The following is a 22,129-nucleotide window of genomic DNA, read 5'->3' on the forward strand; positions in this document are numbered from 1 at the left end:
GAATGTGTCTCAGTCATTAGGGTCAGTTTTGGAAGAAATGACAAGAAGTCATATCTCAACACTTTTAGGTCACCTCTCATCTTTAAAAAGCAGAAGGATGACATTAAGATAATGACATTAAAATGCAGACTGAAGGAACATGCTACTAAAAAAAAAGAACTAAAAAAGTTTGCTATTTAAATTGGCCTTGGTATTATGCCAAAATAGATCCGTGGGCAGGTGGGTATTCAAGCAGCTTTATTGGATCAGTTTGTCGTATCCAACAACAGACCCTTCACATGATAGTGGTCGAATAAGTTTTCCTTTCTTTTTTTTCCGCTAAATGTTCTAAAAATGATGCCAACAATCATTAGGATATTCAGTAAAGATCATGTTCCGTGAAGCTATTTTGTAAATTTCCTACCATAAATATATAAAAAGTTCATTTTTGTGAGATGCAGCACAATCGCGAACATAAATGGACAACTTTAAAGGCGATTTTCTCAATGTTTCGATTATTTTGCACCCTCAGATTCCAGATTTCCGAATGGTTGTATCTCGGGCAAATATTGTCCTACTAACAAACCATAAATCAATGGAAAGCTTATTTATTCATATGCTATATACATCTCAATTTCAGAAAAATGACCCTTGTGATCCAGGGTCACATATTGTTGCTAATATCGATAGGAACAATAGCATCAGACTTCTTTCAAAATAAACCTTTTGACCCCTATATAAATAGGTATGTATATCTTTTTTTTCTTGTCCTATTCAATTCACCATTATAGCAAATACTGTCATTTAAAATATTTCTGGTTTGTCACTTCGGCACTCCTCCAATGGGGGATGGAAAAGGAACCACAGCTGCAGCACTGCAAGAAATGTGTGTGCAGACTGAGCAATGCCCTATTTTTCCATCTGATCCATTTTCTTGAAGTAATGCTTGGGTCATGTCCGGGTCTAAGCGGGCTGGTAAACTGCACGCCTGCTCGACTCATCGCATTCCATTCCCTTATTCCAGACCTCCAGCTGCACTCCAGCCAATCGGAGCTCAGTATGCAAATGAGGAGAGGGGAGCTTGTCATTTTGGAGCTGGAGTGCAGGGTGCGCATGGAGCAGCTCGGTGCACATGAAAATAACACATTAGTCTTTGGAAAAATAAATACGCTGATAAAAATCATTCAGCAGCAGTGGAATTTGGGATACAGCCAAACCCACAATGTTTTTGGGAATATGTGCCTCTCGCTGAGCAGAAGAGTTATTTCTGAGAACAATGAGTCACAACGAGGAGATTCATTCTCAGAGTGGCAAAAAAAGAGCAAGGGGGAGAGGGGGAGAAGTTCTTGAACTGAAGATGGAGTTCGCAGATGTTTAGTATTTAGTCATTGTGTGATGCAATTAAAAATATGGTTCCCTTACGTGAAGCATGAATATCAGAGCTTCAGCCACAGCATGATCTGATCCGTTTTATTTATTTACATTTCTAAATATTTAGAGCTTTCTCTTCCAAGAGGCATGCATGAACTATTTGAACTCATCTGCACTGGATCTGACATGTTTGACCTCAATTTAAGGACATTGACGTGTTAATGTGGGGTTAAGAGCCATTTTTACAGTCATATTGTCTCCAAATCAGCACATCTGCTCTTTAAAGCCAGCTCATATTCTCAAATTCAGATTCCAGCTGGCAGCTGTGAGAGATCAGAGATGGGTCAGGGTGGATAGTCATGAAGTAACGCTCATTATGATCCGCTCAGCATGCATGATGAGGCAGACGCGTGAGATAGGGGGGAGATCGAGGGCGTTCGAGGGAGTCAGGCCTCTGCAGGTGTTCACAGGTGAGGGCTGATTTAGATTACAGGCATAGCGTCAAGTTCACAGCTGCAGTCTGAGACTTCTGTAAGCTTGCCACCAGACACAGACACCACCGTCCTGGACCCACCTCTCTAGAGATCAGGTCACACGGGTTTCTCGCCAAAAGGTTTTCAAAGGAAACCGGTTCTTGTGTGTACAACTTTTTCTGAACGCATTACTGATAAGATAGTTCAGTAGAGTGAAGTCTGCGCGTGAGGTTTCATTGTAGTCCCTGCTCTCCTCCTGCTCCCTCACTCCCCCCTCTCTCTCTCTCTCTTTCTTAGTCATTCTCTCACTTTCTTCTTCCTCCCATTCTAACTTTCCAAATACAAAAACTCTCTTTAGTCCCTTCCCCCTCCCGCTTTCCTCTGGTTTCTTAATTCCAGTTCCAGATTTTTCTTACGTTTCGCTGTCAGCCACAGAGCAAGAGAACCATGACCACAAGAGGCAGTTAGGCTTCAGCCCCACCCCCAGACAGGAGCCACTGAGGGCAACAAACCAGACGAGCTCTTCAAGAGGTGAAACGGCGGATGGCAGAGAGCTTGAGTATGAGAAAAATGTTGACAAATTAGAACTGGATTTGCATAACTGCAGAGTGAAAAAGAAACTGAGGCCAACTGTAACTTTCAGAGAAGAGGGTCGGAAAGGAAATGAGGACACAAGTGAACTAACGGGATATCCTAAGGAGCAAGGAATCCCCATAACCACCCTCTATTTTCTGCTACTGTTGCACTTCGGGAGGGGAGGGGGTCTCCAGATGTGTTCCCCATCCCCCCTTCAAAGGGCTCCCTGCACTCTGTAATTTTGCCAGTCTAAATTGGCTCTCTCAAATGAGCCTGAGGCAAACCAGCCCTGGGCAGAGGAATATCCTGTATACAGACCAAAGAGCTGTGTTAGTCTAGTCTGCCCCTGTCTGACCACAGTGAGGAAAAGGAGAGGCTTTGTTCCTTTCAAAATATATTCTAATAGTAACATGACTATTGAGAGTATAACTACAAGAAACTATAAGACATTGAGACATTGTAACATTGTGAAACAAACTCACAATAACTGAGAAAGTCACACTGTAAGTGATGAAATCACAATAATGAGAAACAAAGTCACAATTGTGAAATATAAAGTTTGTGGAAAAATAAATGTGCATTTGTGAGATATAGTCACATTTGCGAAAAATAACATTGCAGGTATAAATTCTCAATTACTAGAAATTGAAAAATATAAAATCCCAATAATAAGAAAATGTCACAATTGTGAGATATTATGTCATAGCTGCAATAAATGGTAATCACATTGTGAAATATAGTCACAATAATTAGAAAGTCACAACTATAAGAAATAGTCAAATTTGTGAGATGCGAGTCACAATAATGACAAAGTAAGTCACAGTTGTAAAAGATAAAGTTGCAATTATGAGATAGTAAAATTAGTGAGATCATATTCTGAAATATAAAATTACAAAAATGAGCAATAAAGTAACAAGTGTGAGATATTAAAAGAAGAAATGTGAGTCACATTGTGAAATATATATAGACACAAAAATGAGAGTCATAATTGTGAAATAGAGAGTTGCAGAGAAATAAACGCGCAGTTGAGAAATATAAAGACGAAACGAGGAAGTGTAAAAACACGACTCGATTTTTTAAAAACTCATTGTTTAAAACATGTTTTGTGGGAATTGTGATAGGAATTAAATACATTATCCATTGCAGGTATAACTTATAATAAACTACATTAACTCTCATTAGCATCTTTGTTATACTCCATTTTTAAAATTGTCCCTGGAATTAAAAGTCATTATGCAATTAACATTATCAGCTGTGTCTTTGATCCTCAGTAGAGAGGGAGCCTAGGGAGACAATGGTGGAATTCTGAGTTAGGGAATCCTCAAGGTAAGCTGACGACATGTTCCTGCAAACACTGACACCCGCCTGACATGTTGATTCAGAGCCTGAGGGGTGAGACGGAGCTAAGAGTGGGTACACAATACACATATGTCTCTGCGGGGTTCACTGGCTAAGAATATGTCTTTCCACATGTGAAGAACAAGTTATACATGCTCTTATGAAAAGGTTAGAAGTCGAAAGACACACTGGGCACAAACCAAGAGTCCAGTTCTGGAAATTCTTTCTCGTCTTACCCCAAAGGGTCCGCACCTCTGTAACGTAATGTGTTCCAGCTCAGACTTTCCTGTTTGATCAAGCTTTTGACAGTAATTCAGGCCAACGTCTGAGTCACAATAACACTCTGATAGGATTTGACCAAAGCTATAGATGAGTGTGCTAGATATACCTAAGACATTAACTTGACTTGCTTCCTACCACTGCTGGTCATTTTCTCAACGAAGGGGAAGAGATATTGGAATGTTCTGTCCATCTCGCAGTTTGCTTCTATAATTCATCTGAGACCGAACACAGGTTAAATCTAATAGATTTGAAGGGTTCACTGAACAGAGCAGTTGGTGGACACCTCTACACCATCCACAGTTCTGTTCTCTGCAGACCCTCAGGAGAAAGACAGAAATAGTTAAAGATAGAGAGAGTGCCTGGAGAGCAGGAGGAGTTCTGGCATGTCAGGGAAATAAAACATCAGCTGCGGAATGAAGAATAATTAATCTGGGGTAGTTTAGCACTTCAAAGCAGTTCAACGTGTGAATCGTTTTAAAATGACATTTTAAAATGACATCTGACTGTTCTCCAACCACAGGCAGTTATGTCAATAAGCACTAAAATATGTCTAGAATGTGGGTCTTCAGACTTTTTTCAGGCCAAAGACCCCATGCCACATTATATATAAATTCGACTTAATACGGTTTATTCTGAGATGCAATGAAACATTAAAGAGAAACGTTACCTGAAGTAAACTTAACGTTGCATAATTTAACTGAAATACTGCAACAAAAATGATATTGATATGAAATATCTAGATGATATATTTAGACTTTTACAATAACAGGGCAGTTTCAGGAGTGAGAACAGTCAGCGCCCACTATTATCTGTGAACAACTGCTTGTCTATAATATAATTATAAATGCTACACAACTATTCAAAGCATCTAGCAATTTAAAAAAAAAAAACGAAACAATCTGGTTTGACAGGACCACACACCTTTAAGGCTTAATGCACTAACTGCTGATTTAGTATTTTGTGCGTGTGTGAATGTGTGCTCACGTAAGAACACACCTCAATGACCTCTATCCTCTCTATTTGTGTCCATCATGCGAGTAGATTTAAACCCCAAGCCAAAGGTATGACAAAAGCAGCCATACTTAACCTTTACTTTAATGACGAAATTACGTCAGTTGGAACTGATCGTCTAATACATTTTACGGTGCATTACAAATAATGGATGTGTGTGAAAACTATATGTGAGAATTACAGATTAATTAATTAAAATCAGGTGATGGATTAGTTCTCTATATTCACACAGATTGGAAAAAAAAATATTTCGGGGGCAGTCTGAGAAATGTGGGATAAATCATGTGGCTGCTATGATGAATCAAACTCCAAGATCATAGAGTTGAACTTCTGCGGCCTCTATTTCTGTATCACACACAGAGAGTGGCATAATTCCTTCGTTCTTTACAGTCATCTTAATTGTAGCTTGCAGCCGTTGAGAGTAGGCTAACAGTTAGAGCTGTATCATCTTTATCATTGGCCTATAGTCATTCTGAAGATTATGCAACCTCTTACTTTCTTAATCTCTATTTTTCTTTTCTTATTTGGACGTGTTCCATCAGAAGCATCCAGTACATCTGAGAGGAAAGTCTGAAGGAATGCATTGCCTTTCCTCCACTCCTCCCATCCAGATGCTCCTCACCTTCCCCTATACTCCAAACCCACATCCTCCACCCCCAGACTCTTGCTAGTCTGTGTCCATCTTCTCTTATAATAATGATATAATAATGACCATAATTCATTATTTTAGTCACATCGCAGTAAAAACAACATAGCTGGGTGTCAACTGAGTTCCCTGTCTTCAAAGGATACACATCAAATCAAATGCATTAGATATTACATGTATGCTGTCCATGCTACCAATCCTTTCAGGCTCAAGTGCACAAGACAAACTAGCCTAGCAAAACAACCTTTAGGACAGGTGAGACCAGACAAACCTGTAGATTTAATCACCAATCTTCTTTGGTAGCGTTTAGACACGCTATACGTGCTTCAAAAGAATGGTCTTGAATCTGTAAGCTTCAGAACACGGAAAAGAGGGAAATCATCAGACCACCCTTGCTATTCAGGTTTCTGTTTTTTCATCAAGTGTGGGAAGTGAATGAACAGGTAAAAGACGTCAGACTGGTACATGGCTTTGTATCATACAATGCAACAAATCTCCTCTCTGAATTCTTCTATGCATTCGCTCATATTCCTGTGGTATGACATACACCCGCGCTAAAGATTAACCAACACTAAGAGTAAACGAGAGAGATGACTTTCATTACCGGTAACTACGGTATATATTTCTGTATGTAGTTCTGTAGTTAAAATATACATGTCTTATTGCACATTGTTTATAGTGAGATCAAACACCTTTGAGAGTAGTTTTGGTTTCATGGTTTAATACAACCCGCAGATGCGCGTTAATTGTTTTTTTGTCAGACTCGTATTTCCAGATTAATAAATGTCTTCACTTATTAGTGCGAAAAAGACAGATCAGAGCCTCCTGTTCATGAGATTAACACTGTGAATCAATCTCTGTCACCGGAGCCATTCTCAGTGTACAAATATGGGCAAAAATCAGCAGTATAAACACAACAATATAAATTCACAGACAGAGACAGTGTCACATCATCTCCCTTTGTACTATAAAGTACAGCAGATATATAATATGAAGTCATTTAAATAATTAAAGCCTGAGGTTTTTCTGTGCTGTTGTGGTTCACACAGATCCTCTCTGTGATCTTAGCTTTAACACACAGTAGAGTGAGACGTGCTGATTTCCACCTTTCAGCACAAACCATGCAATTTCGCTAAAGTCGTGATTTAAATGGCCAGACGCGCACACGCACACACATATTTTTTTCTATCATTGTAAGGAGTTTCCATTGACGTCTATTTTTTTTGTGCTAGTAATATTTTCTTTCCGCTATTCAAGACAACACAAATATTTGCATTTTTACATTTTCATTAAAGCATTATTTAGCATGCTTGGTAGAGGAAAAGTTCACACAAAAATTCTAATTCTGTCATAATTCACTCTGCTAATCTTTCTGTTGTTCCAAACTCAAATGACTTCATTTGTTTAATTGAAAACAAAATTAAGCCTTCAACTCAAAGCTTCAAAGGGGATGCAAAAGGGCCATCAAATATCTTAAATGTGGCTCATTAAAATTAGTGTAGGCCTACTATATACCAAGTCTTCTGAAGTCATGCGATAGCTTTGTGTGAGATAGAGAAAAAAATGAGTTCAAATGTTGACATATGCACTAGATCTCCTTAGTGTTCACAAGAGATGTAGAAAAGAAACAATCTTTTCAATTAATTGGTTCATCCAGTTCACAACTGTATAAATCGTCGCTGGAGGGGACAATTGTCAATGAATAATGACTTAAATGTCTGTCTGTCTTACACATGACTTCAGGATATTTTTTATGACTTGTATGAACCACTTTTATGATACTTTTATGATATTTCTCAGAAAGCTGAAATATGAAAGCTATGAAAGCTTCAGACACACTAACATTAAAAAATATAATGGCAGAAGGAATGAACAAAAACACGCAGAAGTCAGAAACCAGTTTGTGTAACCCAGGAGCAGGGAGAGCAGCTTCCTCTCGGAGCGAGGGCACAAGGTAGTCATTCAGTGAGCCTTCAAGGACCAGTGTCACACACACACACACACACACACACACACACACACACACACACACACACACACACACACACACACACCAAGGAGTAGAGTGGGGGACCATGGAGGGTCTGGAGAGGTCTTTCACAGACGTCTATTCACACACCCACACAGGGGCACAGTGGCATGCATACGCTCATGCACACATACACAGACAGCTATCAGGAGCTGTGAATGAGCCTTCTTCACTCACAAGCCTCTCTTTCTTTTCTCTATCATCACTCTCTCCTCAATCAGGTCCTTACAGAGCAAACTGGAGCACAGCTGTTACTCAATGAGGGACATCTGGATTGAATATACCCGTTAAATATCCTCAACAACCAACAGACCAGTAGAAAGAAAAAAAAAAAACAGACAGAAACTAAAGTAAAATCTTCATTAAAAACCCTAACACACAAAGCCTTATAAGACAAGACGGGTTTTCATAAGAGATTAGATCGATCTATCTATCTATCTATCTATCTATCTAAGTCAATTTTGTCCATACAATGGAAGTCAATGGTCACCAAAACTATTTGGTTACAAACATTCTTCAAAATATATATTTTTTGTGTTCTGCAGAAAAAATTATGGCATACAGGTTTGAAACGGCATGAGTGTGAGCAACTGGTGACAGAATTTTCTTTTTTGAGTGAATTATTCTTTTTAAATGGTTTTAGATTAAATTTGTCAAACCGTAATACACTGTCAGTTACCTCTGTCTACTGACCACTGCATCCAGATTAAGGAGTTATGATACATTATTATTTATGCCAACCACGTTGTATTACAGAAAACAGCATTTAGGCTCAGGTAGCTCATAAGAGGCTGCAGTATACATCTCCTGTCTGTACATCCCAAAGAGATCCTAAGATGATGCTGCAGCTTCCCTTTTAATATAAAGGTCAAAACTGTTCCATCTCATCTGAGCCTCATAATAGTGACATTTGTGATGTCTCTTTCCCTCTCTCTCTAGGAAGGGATTAAAAGGACCTCAGCATGAATGTGTGTCAGTCCTGTTTTATCCACAGGAGTGTCTGAATCACTGTGGAAACTGCAGAAGTGTCCTGGGCTCCTAATGGATCATATGCTCATGGAACTGCTAGCTTCAAATGAAATGCATTAACAACCCAAACACGGCTTTTCAGATGACCTAATTAAAGGAACATGTTATGCAAAAATGAAAATGCAGTCTTCATGTATCCACTCTCATCCCTCTAAACCCATATGACTTTCTTTCTTCCATGGAACACATTAGGAATAATGCACTGGTCGCTCTTTTCCATGGATTGAATGGGGACCGGATCAGTCTTTGGCTCAATGAGACTTGGAATTTAATTATGAGCCAGAGAGACCACTTGGATAATACTTTATAATTCCAATACATTGATCGACAATTTTCATATTGGACCTCGACAGACTAAGTCGTAATTCACTTTCAATAGGACTATATAAAAATAAGTGGCTAGGATATTCTCAAAATAATTCACCATTAATGTTCCATGGAAAAAAACTAAAGTCTTATTTGGAAAGAAATGATAACAAGGAGTAAATTTTTGGGTAGGTTCCTTCTGACTATAACTTCTGATGTCTTCACGTGGAGACACGTTTTTTTGTTGTGTAGTTTGTTACCTCATATACATCCTTTACCTCACAGCATTAACGTAACTGCCAATATCACCTAAGATTAAGTAGTCTTTTTATTTTTCATTGGCATGGTTTGAGCATACAAACACTTTTCGTGAAAAAAAATGGTAAATAGGTTTTCCACTAAATTAGTTTTCTCACTCTATTACTTTACTGTACCAGGTAACCCCATCAGTTGTGCTTCTGATATCCAAAGTAAAAGCAAATATACACCAAAGTATTCTAAATTCACCGGCTGTGGCCGGACACGAGAAACAGGATGAAGCGATCCGTGGGCGTGATTTGATTAAACAGCATGATACGGTGTGTGGGCGTGGTTTGAATAAATAAAACATTAACGAGACCTCCCCCCGTTATACCCAAAGGTCCGGTTGAAGTTGGAAAGTGACCCTATCTGTCTGCAGCTGGGCAAACTTCACAGCTTGAGAACTCCTGCTCTTGTTTATGTTTAATTTACAGCACAACAGCACAGACATGTGTGACAAATAAACACAGACATATATATTTAAATATACTGATGTAAAGAATCATGTAATATAATAGCAAATATATCAAATTATGAGGTAGGAAAATAGGCTATTATTAAAAATGATAAATTCACAAGTTAAAACAGATTCTGCATTTCCCCTCTCTGCTGCTGTTAATGATGAAAGATGCGGAGGTTTGACTTACCACATTGGATAAGAAATCGCTCTCATTCAGATCCTCTAGGTCCAACAGGTTGGAATTGGGAAAAAGTTTGTCCGACGCGAAGTTGTCCAATATGGTGTCCATATCGGCTGTGAATTTTTTTTTTAAAGTCTTGGAAAAAAATCTTAAAGGTGAGATAGATTGCAAAATTGTTGAAATCCAATTAAAAAATTGCTATCAGTAACATGTGTTGCTTAAGCGACGTGCGCTCGTCTGCACTGTCAAGACGCCTTCATCCACTGAGCGTCTAGTCTGCCCATTTACACTTCGCTGGAAGTGTCGGATAAATTGGACGTGATTAAAGCGAAGTGGCCGTGTGTGGCTCTTCCAACTCTGTATCATTCATCTGCGTTGAGTCTCTGAGGGGGTAACTAGACTGATACATATTTAATGTTGTCCCCGCCCTACTCTCGCTCTTTGCGCCCAACGGTAACACCCACCTTTCACTTCGTTTAAAGGGACAGCGCAGCCATTGACGCACATGAGAGACTGAATACATTACAGCATACACAGCCATAGCTGTCCATTACCCAAACCTGAATTTTCACTTTCAAAACTAAGGTAAAATGTTTTCATGACCAAAAATACCTAATAATCCTATATAAAAAAGAAACTAATTTAGTCTCATGCAAGACTCTTGTCAGGTGGGGATTAAAATGGATCTTAGATAGGCTACACAAAAATATGAACAATGCAAGAGGACACATGCAAATATATCCAACAACTTAATAGGTTTAGGCCTATTTATTTTTTAAATTCTTTAATCTTCAGTAAATATACTGTCCGGACAATAACAGCCTCATATGTGAACTATATAATTTTAATAACTAGAGATGAAATTTAGCAACTGACATTAAAACCAAATCTTATAAAATACAGGTAAAAAGAGAGCTATATGACCCATATCGTATGACGTCCTCTGTCTGGTTATCTCTGGTTCTCTTGTAAAGTACAGAGGGTTTGTTTATTAAATTAGAACCATTAAGGCAGTACACCAATATTTTTCTGTGCATTCTTCACACAACCTTTTGTGAATGACAAATCATCTCTGTCTGATTGGATCATTTTCCAGTTATGTAACTACAATACATCAATTCACTAGGGGGATAAGACATGTACATGAGTGGAAGATGATGAAGGTGATTCAGTGTCTGATTACATAGATTGATTCCAGTGAATTATTACACTAAATTGGCTGCTTGCTCTTCTCTTTCCGATTATTTACTCTTGTCTATGGAGTGCTAAGAGTCAATTCAAGTGATGAGAAATCATTTCAGATCAAGAGTGCTGGATTCACACAAGAGTTTATAAGAATGAAACCTAACACTGAGAAATTCTTTCCTCATTGGCAGAGCTCTCTCACAAGTAACGTTACCTCAGGTACTGTTACAGCTCTCTTTCCTGCTTTTTCTCTTTCTTTCCAGTTGCCCTAGTTTTATAGAAACCTGCTCTTCAATAATGGAATTTCTATTTCCAGTGAAAGGTGTCATTTTTCAATTCACGTCCTACCTTCTACATATTACATATGATTACAAAATGATTTTGTGTCATGTAACTCCAGTTGTTTTTCAAACAAATGAGGGTGGATATATCAGTGATTATTATGAATGGTTGTTATGGTTGATTTTACATGTGATAGGGTTCTCTACAGGTTTCACTTGGGATTGTCATTTTCATTGCAGTCAAGTTAGAAATCAGGATAATATGTGACAGTCAGCCAAGTCATAAATCGTTTTAAAGGTCATTTAATTTAGAAAGTAATAATATAAAATACAGACACTAAAAAGTAATCAATAATATATGACACAAACAGATATACTGTTTTGGTCATTTTGAAAAGTATTCAGGAGAAAGTTACTCTATATCATGATTCACACAGAATCACTCATCTCAGTGGAAGAGTCCCACGTGTGATCACGGACCAAAAACCTCACACTGTGGAAGTAGGATAATCCTCTAAACGTGCATGTGATGCAGGTGAAACAGTGATATTTTGAGCTAAACTGCTTCCTCTTATTTCCACAGATTAAGAATCTCTCTGACGTCAAACAGCCTGTAAACACTGGAGAGTTCGCTCTCTCTCTTTGTAGTTGTCGTGGTAACCCTCACACCTGGTCAGCTCTCCTGTCCGTATGGTTTTTTATGGTCATGTGAAGCTTCCGTCCTCCTCCTGTGCAATAAACACACACACACACACACACACACACACACACACACACACACACACACACACACACACACACACACACACACACACACACACACACACACACACACACACACACACATCCCATAAACAGTATGTGGAAGGTGACATGCTGGAAAAACACCATAAAGCAAAGCAACCATGAGGTTTCACTTTATGTACTGCCCTGTGTCTCCACATGGTCTGCAAATTCCAACCCCCATCCTCATCCCCACACATGCCTCTCCGATCAGCAGCTTTTCAGTCATGCTGTGATACTCGCTGTATAAAATACTATTAAATATACTATGAAATATTGATCATGTTCAACTGCCCAAAACAAGCACAGACCAATGGCAACAAACGCTGGTAACACATTGATCCGACTGAACCTGACGAATGTCGTAGTTTGAGTTTGAAGGTGTCTGTCGGTGCAGTTTGAACTAGACTTAAGAGTTTCACTTGTTTTATTTTCACAAGTTTAAAAGTGTTTTTTTTTTTTTTTTTTTTAAACTTCCCGCTATCTCAGCTGAAAAGGATAGTTTACTCAAATATGAGAAATCAGGGATTTACTCTGCCTTTCATTCCAAGCCTCTTCCTCAGTGGAACACAAAACAAGATTATAATTTTTTTAATGTCCATGCAATGAAAGTCATTAGAGTCCAGTGTAGTTTTGGACCTCATTATATTTCATTGTAAAGACAAAAAGAGTTTAAATATTCTTCAAAACATATTACTCACAAACAGTGTTGGTGGTAATGCATCACAAGTAATGTGAGTTACGTAATCAGATTCATTTTCCCAACTTATTAGTAAAAGTAACGCATTACTTTTAAATTTACAACAAAATATATTTTTAAAATAAGTTACAAAAATAACTTTGATTTCCCATATTGACTGATATGTCTCCTGTCCCCATTTTAAGAGAAATTGGGAGTAAGTGCAGAGGCATTCTCCAGAGAGTGATAATTGTATGACAGTTATGTGACAGACATCTGTGAATAATAGAAAAAATGAGGAAGAGAAATTCAGAATGAATTGTAGTAAAGCAGAATGAAAAAGCTTCTCAGCTTTTCTTCTCAGAAAGCAATATTTATGCTTTAGGGTACAATAGTCTAAAAAATATCCTATATAAGCACTATACTCAAACAAAAACAAAAATATTCTTGTAACAAAAAAGAAGAAGATTGGTTTGTAATACTGTGCTTTTGCACAGTATTACAACACAGTTGAGTCATTGTTCTGGTTTATCTAATAGTTCAAATGAGTTAAATTTCATGATGTCTGCAGCACAACCGAGAGACGCTGGTGGATGTCAGGGACAGGAAATAAAGGTGAACACTCAATGCATAATCCAATCAGAAATTGTTGTCTCTTAATTAACCAATTAGATGGCTAATGTGCTCACTGCTCCGCTAATGCTAACGTAGCCGAGGAGTAAGGTTATGGTTGTGCGCTGTTTGCAGGTCTGTGAGGGGATGTGCTGATGAAAGGACTTGAGAGTACAATACAGCTGACGGTGGCATCAGCGTCTCTGCTCTCCGTTCCCACAGCTTCATCTTATTCATTCATTATCTTCCCTCTCTTCGTTCTTTATATTTTTCACTAATCACGCACAGCCATTTACGCTCACACGCACTGCTTTCCAGAGGGCACGGGTGACACTGCAACGCACACCGCAGAACGAACAAAGCAGAGATGATCATCCCTTTTTCAAAAAGCACAGTTGAGTCTTCGCCCCATAATTACAGACTAGTGTACACTCGGAGTGGCATGTGATTATAGCATTACTCTCTGTGTCTGTGTGTGTTATGAGTGAGGGCCAGCACTCTTTGCACCTGTATCACCCTGTACACTGTCACTCAGTTATGTATATTCCAGAATATTCCAGATCACCTGCCAGGTGGGCATCACACAGGATTCAAATGAGGTTTTCAGCAACCTTTTGGACGCTTACCCCAGACCAAAGACAAAAGCACAAGCGGTTAAAGTCAAAATCATTCAGCCCTCTAACACAGAGGTTTTCAAACTGGGGCTTGGTAAGTTGTCAATTTAATATAAGTATTAGAATATTCAATTATTTAATAAAAGACCACTCTTAAAATTTCTCTTAAATGTATAAATAGGTCTAACTGCCCATGGTTGGAAATAACGGGGATAAAAGTGCCACCAAAATAAATATAAATGCCTCCCACAACAAATGTGACAATGATTTATGATAAACAACAATTCAATAAACAAGAAGTTAATATTAAGCAACTTAAATTTTAGATGCAATATTTTCTGTTGTCGCTTTATTATTAAACTAATGGAAATATCTGCAAAATACATGTCTCACAGTGGTGTTTTGTTGTCGAATGAATCAGCATTTTTGAACAAATTGATTGAGCGAATGATTCAATGAGCCATTTAAAAAAGACAGTCGCATGTTTTTTTCTTAAATGAATCTGCATTTTGAAGTAATCTGTAGAATTAATGATTCAATCATTAAGACAGTGATTTGCCACCACCGGGTGGTTTTAGTTTCCTATTTAAAGTATAATATCATATTTCTGTATTTTAAATGTTATATTTAAACTCACATAGCATTGTTTTTGCTATTGTAATGCATGTCTAAATGCATTTGTCACTTCAGAGCTGTATTTAACAGTCTGTGTAATAAATACAGCTTCTGTGCCACCATGGCAGTGCAAAGATGGCTTTTGTTGATACTGATTTCATGTAATTGTTAACAACAACCGGTAGAATCTTTATATTCTAATTTAATTTATTAATTAAAGATATGATATTATCATTATTTGAGGAAGGGGGTCTTAAAGCTCCTGATCTGCTGATCAGAGGGTGGACACTTGCTGCTCAAAGTTCAGTTCATATGTGTATGTCTCTTACACATATTTCAGGTTTGCACCTTAAATAACAGAAGTGCAAATCTTTCACACCCTCAAAACAAACTTTCTGAATGCCCCAGTGTTCAGATAAACAGAGTAAAATCCTCTTTCAATCTCTCAATTCTTTACTGTATGTAACATCATAGCCACAGGTGAAGGAGTTTCCATATACCCACTGAAACCAGATAACTGAGCCTGGGTACTGAAGACAGGAAGGTCAGGACACACAATCAGTGAGCAGCCTCCGAGAACAATCCTTCTGTACTGCCTATCACAGCTCTGGGCCCTCTGACAAAGCAGGCCTGTGAAACCCAGCCTTTCTTGCTGAAACAAGCAGGGCCGATAGCCATCAATGTAGTTCAATATTTCAGTGAGTCGGGTGTGAGAGGGTCATTGAAAGAGAAAAGAAGAAATGTCCTACAACAGCCAGGGCAGGCGTGGCTTAGATCAGAACAATCAACAAATATTCAAGTTTCACGAAATTTCATATTCATTTCAATGTGAATAACACTGAATTTTACATTAATGGGGTCATGAACTGCATTTTTTTTAAATGATGTCCTCTAAAGTCCACTTATAATGTTATCAAGATTTTTCCATAAAAAACATCCTAATTTAGAAGTAATAAGCTATTTCCTATCCTGTTTTTTACTCTCTTTCAAGCACTCCGTTTTGATAGGTGTGTCGCATTTAATACCACGCCTACGCCCGGGTAATCATTTGTTTTGAAAACTTCCAATGTTGAAAAATATCTTGTTACATAGTTGAAACATTTGCCAAACAATGTGAAACATTTGTGCGTATTACATATGCTTTATTAGTCTTGGTTGTGGCAAATAAAGTTTAAGTTAAGAGTTACCACAGTTATAATTAATGAATGATGACATAGTGTTTTGTGTAAACGGAATTATGAATGAACGTACCAGTGATTGTCATACTGGCATTCTTATGAATCTTTTTCGATAAAGTGAAAAATTTATACATTGTCATTTGCAGTGTCCTGTTTAAAAAAATTTAATGTGTTCATGTCTTATTGTAATGTCTTACTGATGACAAAACAGATGTCGCTTACTAAAGCTTTTATTAGGATTACAGCAAATGACTTTGATCAAAACCATAACAAAAGCAGCATTCTCTATGTTCTTTCTTCCGTATCCGATGATCCAACGCATTTACCCAATAAATGCCAAAGCAAAGGAAAGAACAGTGAATCACAACTATGTATTCGGTTTGACTCCGGCGCTACAGTAATACATTTCAAACAATCTGTATCAGACAAAGCAATAGTGACATGGTAAAAACACTGTTGCTCAAACTTGTGTGTTGCAACTAGGGTGGGCGATATGGCAAAAATATCATATAACAGTTAAATTTCATATAACATCATATAATCATATATAATTTACAGGAAAATCACGATTCATGATTCTTTTTCATGTTGGTTTTACTATTTTGCAAGTGACTGATGTCAGGACCCGGTCACAAACTCGGATCTCCGGATGTGAGAAACAGTCGCTTAGCAAACTGAGCCACTAATAGTCAGCAGAACCCAGAAGATGAGGCAGACACAGCAGTACTAGAGATGGTGTTTAATAATAAAAAAAGGTAAAGTTCTTCAGGCAAAAAATATAAATCCACAATGTCAAAAGTAATGCCAAGAGGGGGAAAAAAAGGTAATCCACCAAGTCCAAAGGTAAATCCACAAGGAAAGTAGGTACAGCAGAAAAAGTCTCAAAAGAATCCAAAAATAAACGATTACCAAAACAGAGTACCAAACGAAAGTCCAACTGGAGCAATACACGATCACAGCTTCACTGAGGCTGGGTGCTAACATTCAAACACAGAGCAAAGAACTAAAGAACACTAAGGGTTTAAATACATACAAGGGAAATGAAGCACAGGTGCAAATAATAACTGAAAACAAGGGGAAACAAAAGTACCAGACAAAAAAGCACAATGGGGGCCTCTAATGGTCAAAAACCGGATAAAACCCGGCCGAATGTTGACAACTGAGCCAAGTAACAGCCAAACTAATGTCCATATTTTAAAAACAAAGCCTTAGGTAACAAAATATAAAATGAAAAAGAATGGCAGACATTTAGGACAAAATGGCGAAGATAAAAATCTTTGTGATTATTTTCTTTGTAATTAAAAAATAAGAACCAAGATACACATTACACATAGGCCTACACAACTTACTTAACAGAGGCATTCAAGAAAGTAATTCAATGAACAAATATGAAAATAAAACACTACATAGACTTGTTTTATTAACATTAAAGGGATAGTTGGACCCTGCTGGTCCCTATAGTGACATCCATATTTTTCCTACTATGGAAGTCAACGGCAGCTGTTTGGTTACCCACCTTCCTTAAAATATCTTCTTTTGTGTTCAGCACAAGAAAGAAATTAATACAGGTTTGGAACAACATTTGAGTGAGTAAATAATGACAGAATTATTATTTTGTAGGTGAACTTAAGGACAAGCGGCAGCATGTTTACTATAGGCTACTGTCACTGGACCAGCACGCGACGCAACACCCCTAGTTGCAACATTATTGTCGGAACCAATGTAGTCGGCACTGCATCATCTTTTATTTTTTTATGTCTCTGGGAAAAGCCTGCATTGAACTGTGTATTGTTTAAAAACAAATCCTCAGTAAAATGAAGCGAACAAACGAACAGTGTCTTACTGAAGCAATCTGACTGGAACTTCGCTAAAAATAAAGTTTATCCACACTTTCTTAATGTTAGGATCACAAGGATGGCAATGCAAAGACTGTGTTTTTCGGTAGGCAGGGCTAAAGAGGCAATGATGTAGAAGTAGGTGTTAGATCTTCTTCTGCAGTCTTTCATTGCACAATGATGTAATAATGTGACAAAATCTGAAACCAGTCATTTTCTGAATTTGGTTTCATTAAAGCTGTTTTGGGACTAATGAGGAAGTTTTGAGTTCTAAAACTTGTTTACAGTATTTTTATAGTACAATATCCTCTTATATGTCAAAAGATCAAGGAGAATTGTATTTCTTAATTCATGACCCCTTTAAAGAAGCCATATTATGCCCTTTTACAAAGTCTTGATTTTGTTTTTAGGGTCTACTAGAAGTTTTCATGCTTGAATGTTAAAAAAACCCCATTATTTTTCACAAGTCTATTGCAATCTCCAAATTCTGGCCAGTTGATAATACCTAGAATATCAGAATCAACTGCAGGCGGTAAATCCATTTCCTATTTAGCACCTAAACTTTGGAGTAGCCTTCCATTGTTCGAGAAGAGACACACTCTGTCAGTTTAAATCTAGACTAAAACACATCTCTTCAACCTGGCATACACATACAACATTAGCAATTTCTATTTTTCAAATCAGTTAAAGGATTGTTAGGCTGCATAAATTAGGCCAGCCGGAACCGGGAGCACTTCCTATAACACCCGATGTACTCACTACATCATAAGAATAATGGCATACGCTAATATTAGTCTCTCAGTTTATCCCAAGGTTTACTGAAGTCCGCCGGATTTGGGCCGTATCCAGATCAGAGGGTGGACCTGCACATAGACACGACCACAATGCATGATGTAGTCAGCCGGATCCAGGCTGTATTCAGATCAGATGGTGGACCCGCACCTGAATCATAATCATACACTGTTTGTTCGTTGCCCAGAGGAGAACTGGCCCCCTGACTGAGCCTCATTTCTCCCAAGGTTTTTCCTCCATGCATTCTATCACCTGATGGAGTTTTGATTCCTTGCCACTGTAGCCTTTGGCTTGCTTAATTGGGAACACTTAATATATTTAACAATATTATTAATCTGCCGGCATTGACACCCTTATATGAGAACTGAACTGAGTTGGGCGATGACATCACTGTTTTCTCCAGAGCGGCTGCATTGATAAATTAACAAAAATGAACCATCACTGAACTTACTTCAGCTGGACTATGACACTATTTTCTTCTAGATCTGCTGTACAGCCGAAACAAACTTTGTTGCATTATTTTCCTGTTTTTACTGTAAAGCTGCTTTGAAACAATCTCTATTGTAAAAAGCACTATATAAATAAAGGTGACTTTACTTGTTGTTGTTTTTTGCATATGCCTTGGATGGGAAATGCTTCTTCATAGGCTGCAGTTACACTTGGCATTAACATGCGATCACCATGATCAGATCAAGCAGATCGGACCATTAGCCAATCAGGACACCGTGCGTTTACATTTGTTCATATTAAGTAGCCTCTGTATCTGGATAACCGATCGGATTTCTGTTTCCTGCTTAATATTTAAATTAGGTCTGTAGCACGACACCAATAAGAGTAAAGATTATAAAAATGAAGCAATGTCCCTTTCACTCACGCACTTTAGTTTCCTGTGCAATCTCCATCCTTAAATCAAATTACCTTTTTTAAATGAAGGAATATTTCCAGAGTTGATCATACAAAAATAACCATGGTTAAGTCACATTATCGATCATCGGGGTTTAAGGTTATAGCATGCAATGACTATATTAACAGAAATGGGAGATTAATAAACATGCTGAAACAATAAAAATATTAAACATTTAAAACATAATTTTTAAAAAGTTTATTCCCATTATTCCTTTGGCAAAGCAGCGCACGCTCTTCATTAAGATCTCATGCCTCAGCTGTGATTGTACAGGCGATCGCCTCGTTCAGATAATGTTGCACATTTAAAATGAAAAATGACACACACAATGTCATGTAAGTCTAAATAAACTGTTTTAAATATTGACGTTTATTTTAAGGTTCAAATAAATTGTATTTATTGTCTAAACTGCGTCAGGCCATGTAAATTGCGTTTACATTACACTGAGATCCAATCACAATGCGTCCTCGACTACCTCCGAAACTGGACACGCTGATCGGATAACATTCTGATCAGAAGCGCGTTTACACTCGTCTTTTCAATGTGTATGTGGACAACATCCAGATACAGGTCGCATGTTAATGCCAAGTGTAAACGCAGCCATAGAGTCGACGCTATAAGGGATGCCATCAGCGTCCCCGGTGTCTGAAGTGTCATAGGCCGGTGTCATTGGTCGACGACAGTCCATGAAGTCACAAGCGGAGTTTCCATTTCGAAGTGGAACTTTGATGCTGCGTCATGGAGTTTATGCTATGGGGGACCAATACCTACTATGCCATGCTGAAGGGGTGCCTGCCTCTCTAAGCTGTGAAAATACACAAACATAATAGGCATAGCATAAATTGACTCGACGGATTACTTAAGTGGAGTCAGAGCACGTCAATCCCAAGGCTGCATCCAAAATGACTCATTTAAACTTTATAGAGGCACCATTCCCTATGCATAAATCTCTTAATACCAATAGACGATCCCCAAGCATCCATGTTCTATAACAAGGTAAGTCCCAGCCTTTACAACTTTCCTCCCTCCCTTGCTGGACAAGCATCAGACTTATTATAAGTCCGAAGGGCACTAAGGAAAAATGGCCCCTGCTATGTCAACACCTTGACAAAAGCCCTTAGGGAGTAGCCTACAAAAAGGAGTATATCAACTATGACCAATTTGATATTACCACTATTTCCATGGGGGAAATGCAGTCCATAACTTCATCAGAAGGGATGCAAAACATGAGAGAGACATGATGTAATTGTCAAAACTTGCCATCAGGAAACTAAAATCCAAGGGAAACCGCAGGTGAGCATCAGCTCTACTTAAATACCCTAGACCTAGAGCAATTAGGGGAGAACGCTCATGCCATGCTTGAGCAAAGGTACCTCTCTAGGATCCAGTATGGAAAGACTCCATTAATATATCATACTAGAGATATATTTCACAGCACCAAACCAAAGGGGAGCATAAAACCCTACTTCAAGGCCCAACAATAGTTGGTCTGTAGCGGTCTATACGACAAGACCAGATACTTCAGTGAGGATGCCTTGTCCTGCTAAAGATAGCTCACAAGCGTCTCTTCTACAGGGGGAATCTTCAAGTATTCCCATAATCCCTTCACATTCGCATAACTAGAATGTTGTAAGGGAAAAATGCACGCTGTATTCGGGTGTCAAATAACAATAACGCAGAGGCACACACTTTCTGAAGCACTTGTCGCTGGATCTTTCCATTTTCTCGCTACAAACAAACAGCTCCTGAAGACTAAAATGAGCTAAAAAAGCTAATGATGTGTATTTCAGGAGCCCTTCTATACTTACAGACTTGTGACGTCATAGACGGTCGTTGACCAATGAGAATTGGTGTGCTGGTACACATGCTTAAGACACCGGTGTATTTTACCAGCGTCAATTCCATGACACATTGTCAAAGATGTCCTGACATATCGCCCAACATTTCATATGAAGCAGGGGCGTAGAATTTAGTAGGGACGCTAGGGACGTGTCCCTACCAATATCCAATGACACTGATATATCCCTAGCAATAATTTCGATCAAAACTTAAAATATATTTATATATTGATGTCCCCATCCACACCAATTTCAAAATCAAACCTACGCCACATTATGAAGGCAACATGATTTTACAATTATTTTAGTTTTTTTGGCTTTGATTCAGTTGAAGTCTGTCATTATGTGGAGTCTGAATCCTTTGGCAAAAGCAGTGTTGCATTACACAGGACTCAGTCAAAGTTAATGAGACCTAACAGGTGCGCTGTTAATAGCTGCACTGGTATGATCTTGCCTCTGAGGTGCCGTTCTGTGATTCTGAGCAGTGTTCAAAATCCATGACAGTCTATCTAGCAACTGTATCCATGACAACCACGCTTGCATTAAAGATCATGGGATCTGTTTGTACTGAGGGTCAGAGAAACTGCAGTGCAGTCAACTGCACCGTAACAAGAGCAACAGAGTAAAATACGGACACAGGAAAGGAAACAAAAAGACATTAAGAGGGAGAAGAAAATATTTTGTTCATGTCAAGCATACATTTCACGTATGCTGCAGTAATAATCAGTGTTTCCATGACGTCTGGAAACAGGTGACACACTGACCGTACCTGACTCATGATGTCGTGACCGTAGCTGCTAGCTGGTATCATACTTACGTAGTTTACAAAGCA

General features: G+C 38.3%; 1 protein-coding gene across 3 annotated transcripts in view; it reads right to left on the bottom strand.

Moving 5' to 3' along the window:
- creb3l1 (cAMP responsive element binding protein 3-like 1) overlaps positions 1–22,129 on the bottom strand; it is a gene marked incomplete at its 3' end in the record, with an annotated part of 54,943 nt that overhangs the window by 22,827 nt on the left and 9,987 nt on the right. For 2 of the 3 annotated variants that reach the window (XM_079604764.1, XM_079604765.1), the window contains exon 1: positions 9,988–10,366. The exons of the other annotated variant lie outside the window; for it this stretch is intronic. In XM_079604764.1, coding sequence (XP_079460890.1) covers positions 9,988–10,089 — 102 coding nt within the window. In that variant the 5' untranslated portion in view covers positions 10,090–10,366. Of the gene's footprint in view, positions 1–9,987; positions 10,367–22,129 lie in introns of those variants that run through there. 3 annotated transcript variants of the gene reach the window in all.

The sequence above is a fragment of the Phoxinus phoxinus genome (genome assembly GCF_949152265.1).
Source record: "Phoxinus phoxinus genome assembly, chromosome: 2".
In the NCBI taxonomy this organism is placed as follows: Eukaryota; Metazoa; Chordata; class Actinopteri; order Cypriniformes; family Leuciscidae; genus Phoxinus; species Phoxinus phoxinus.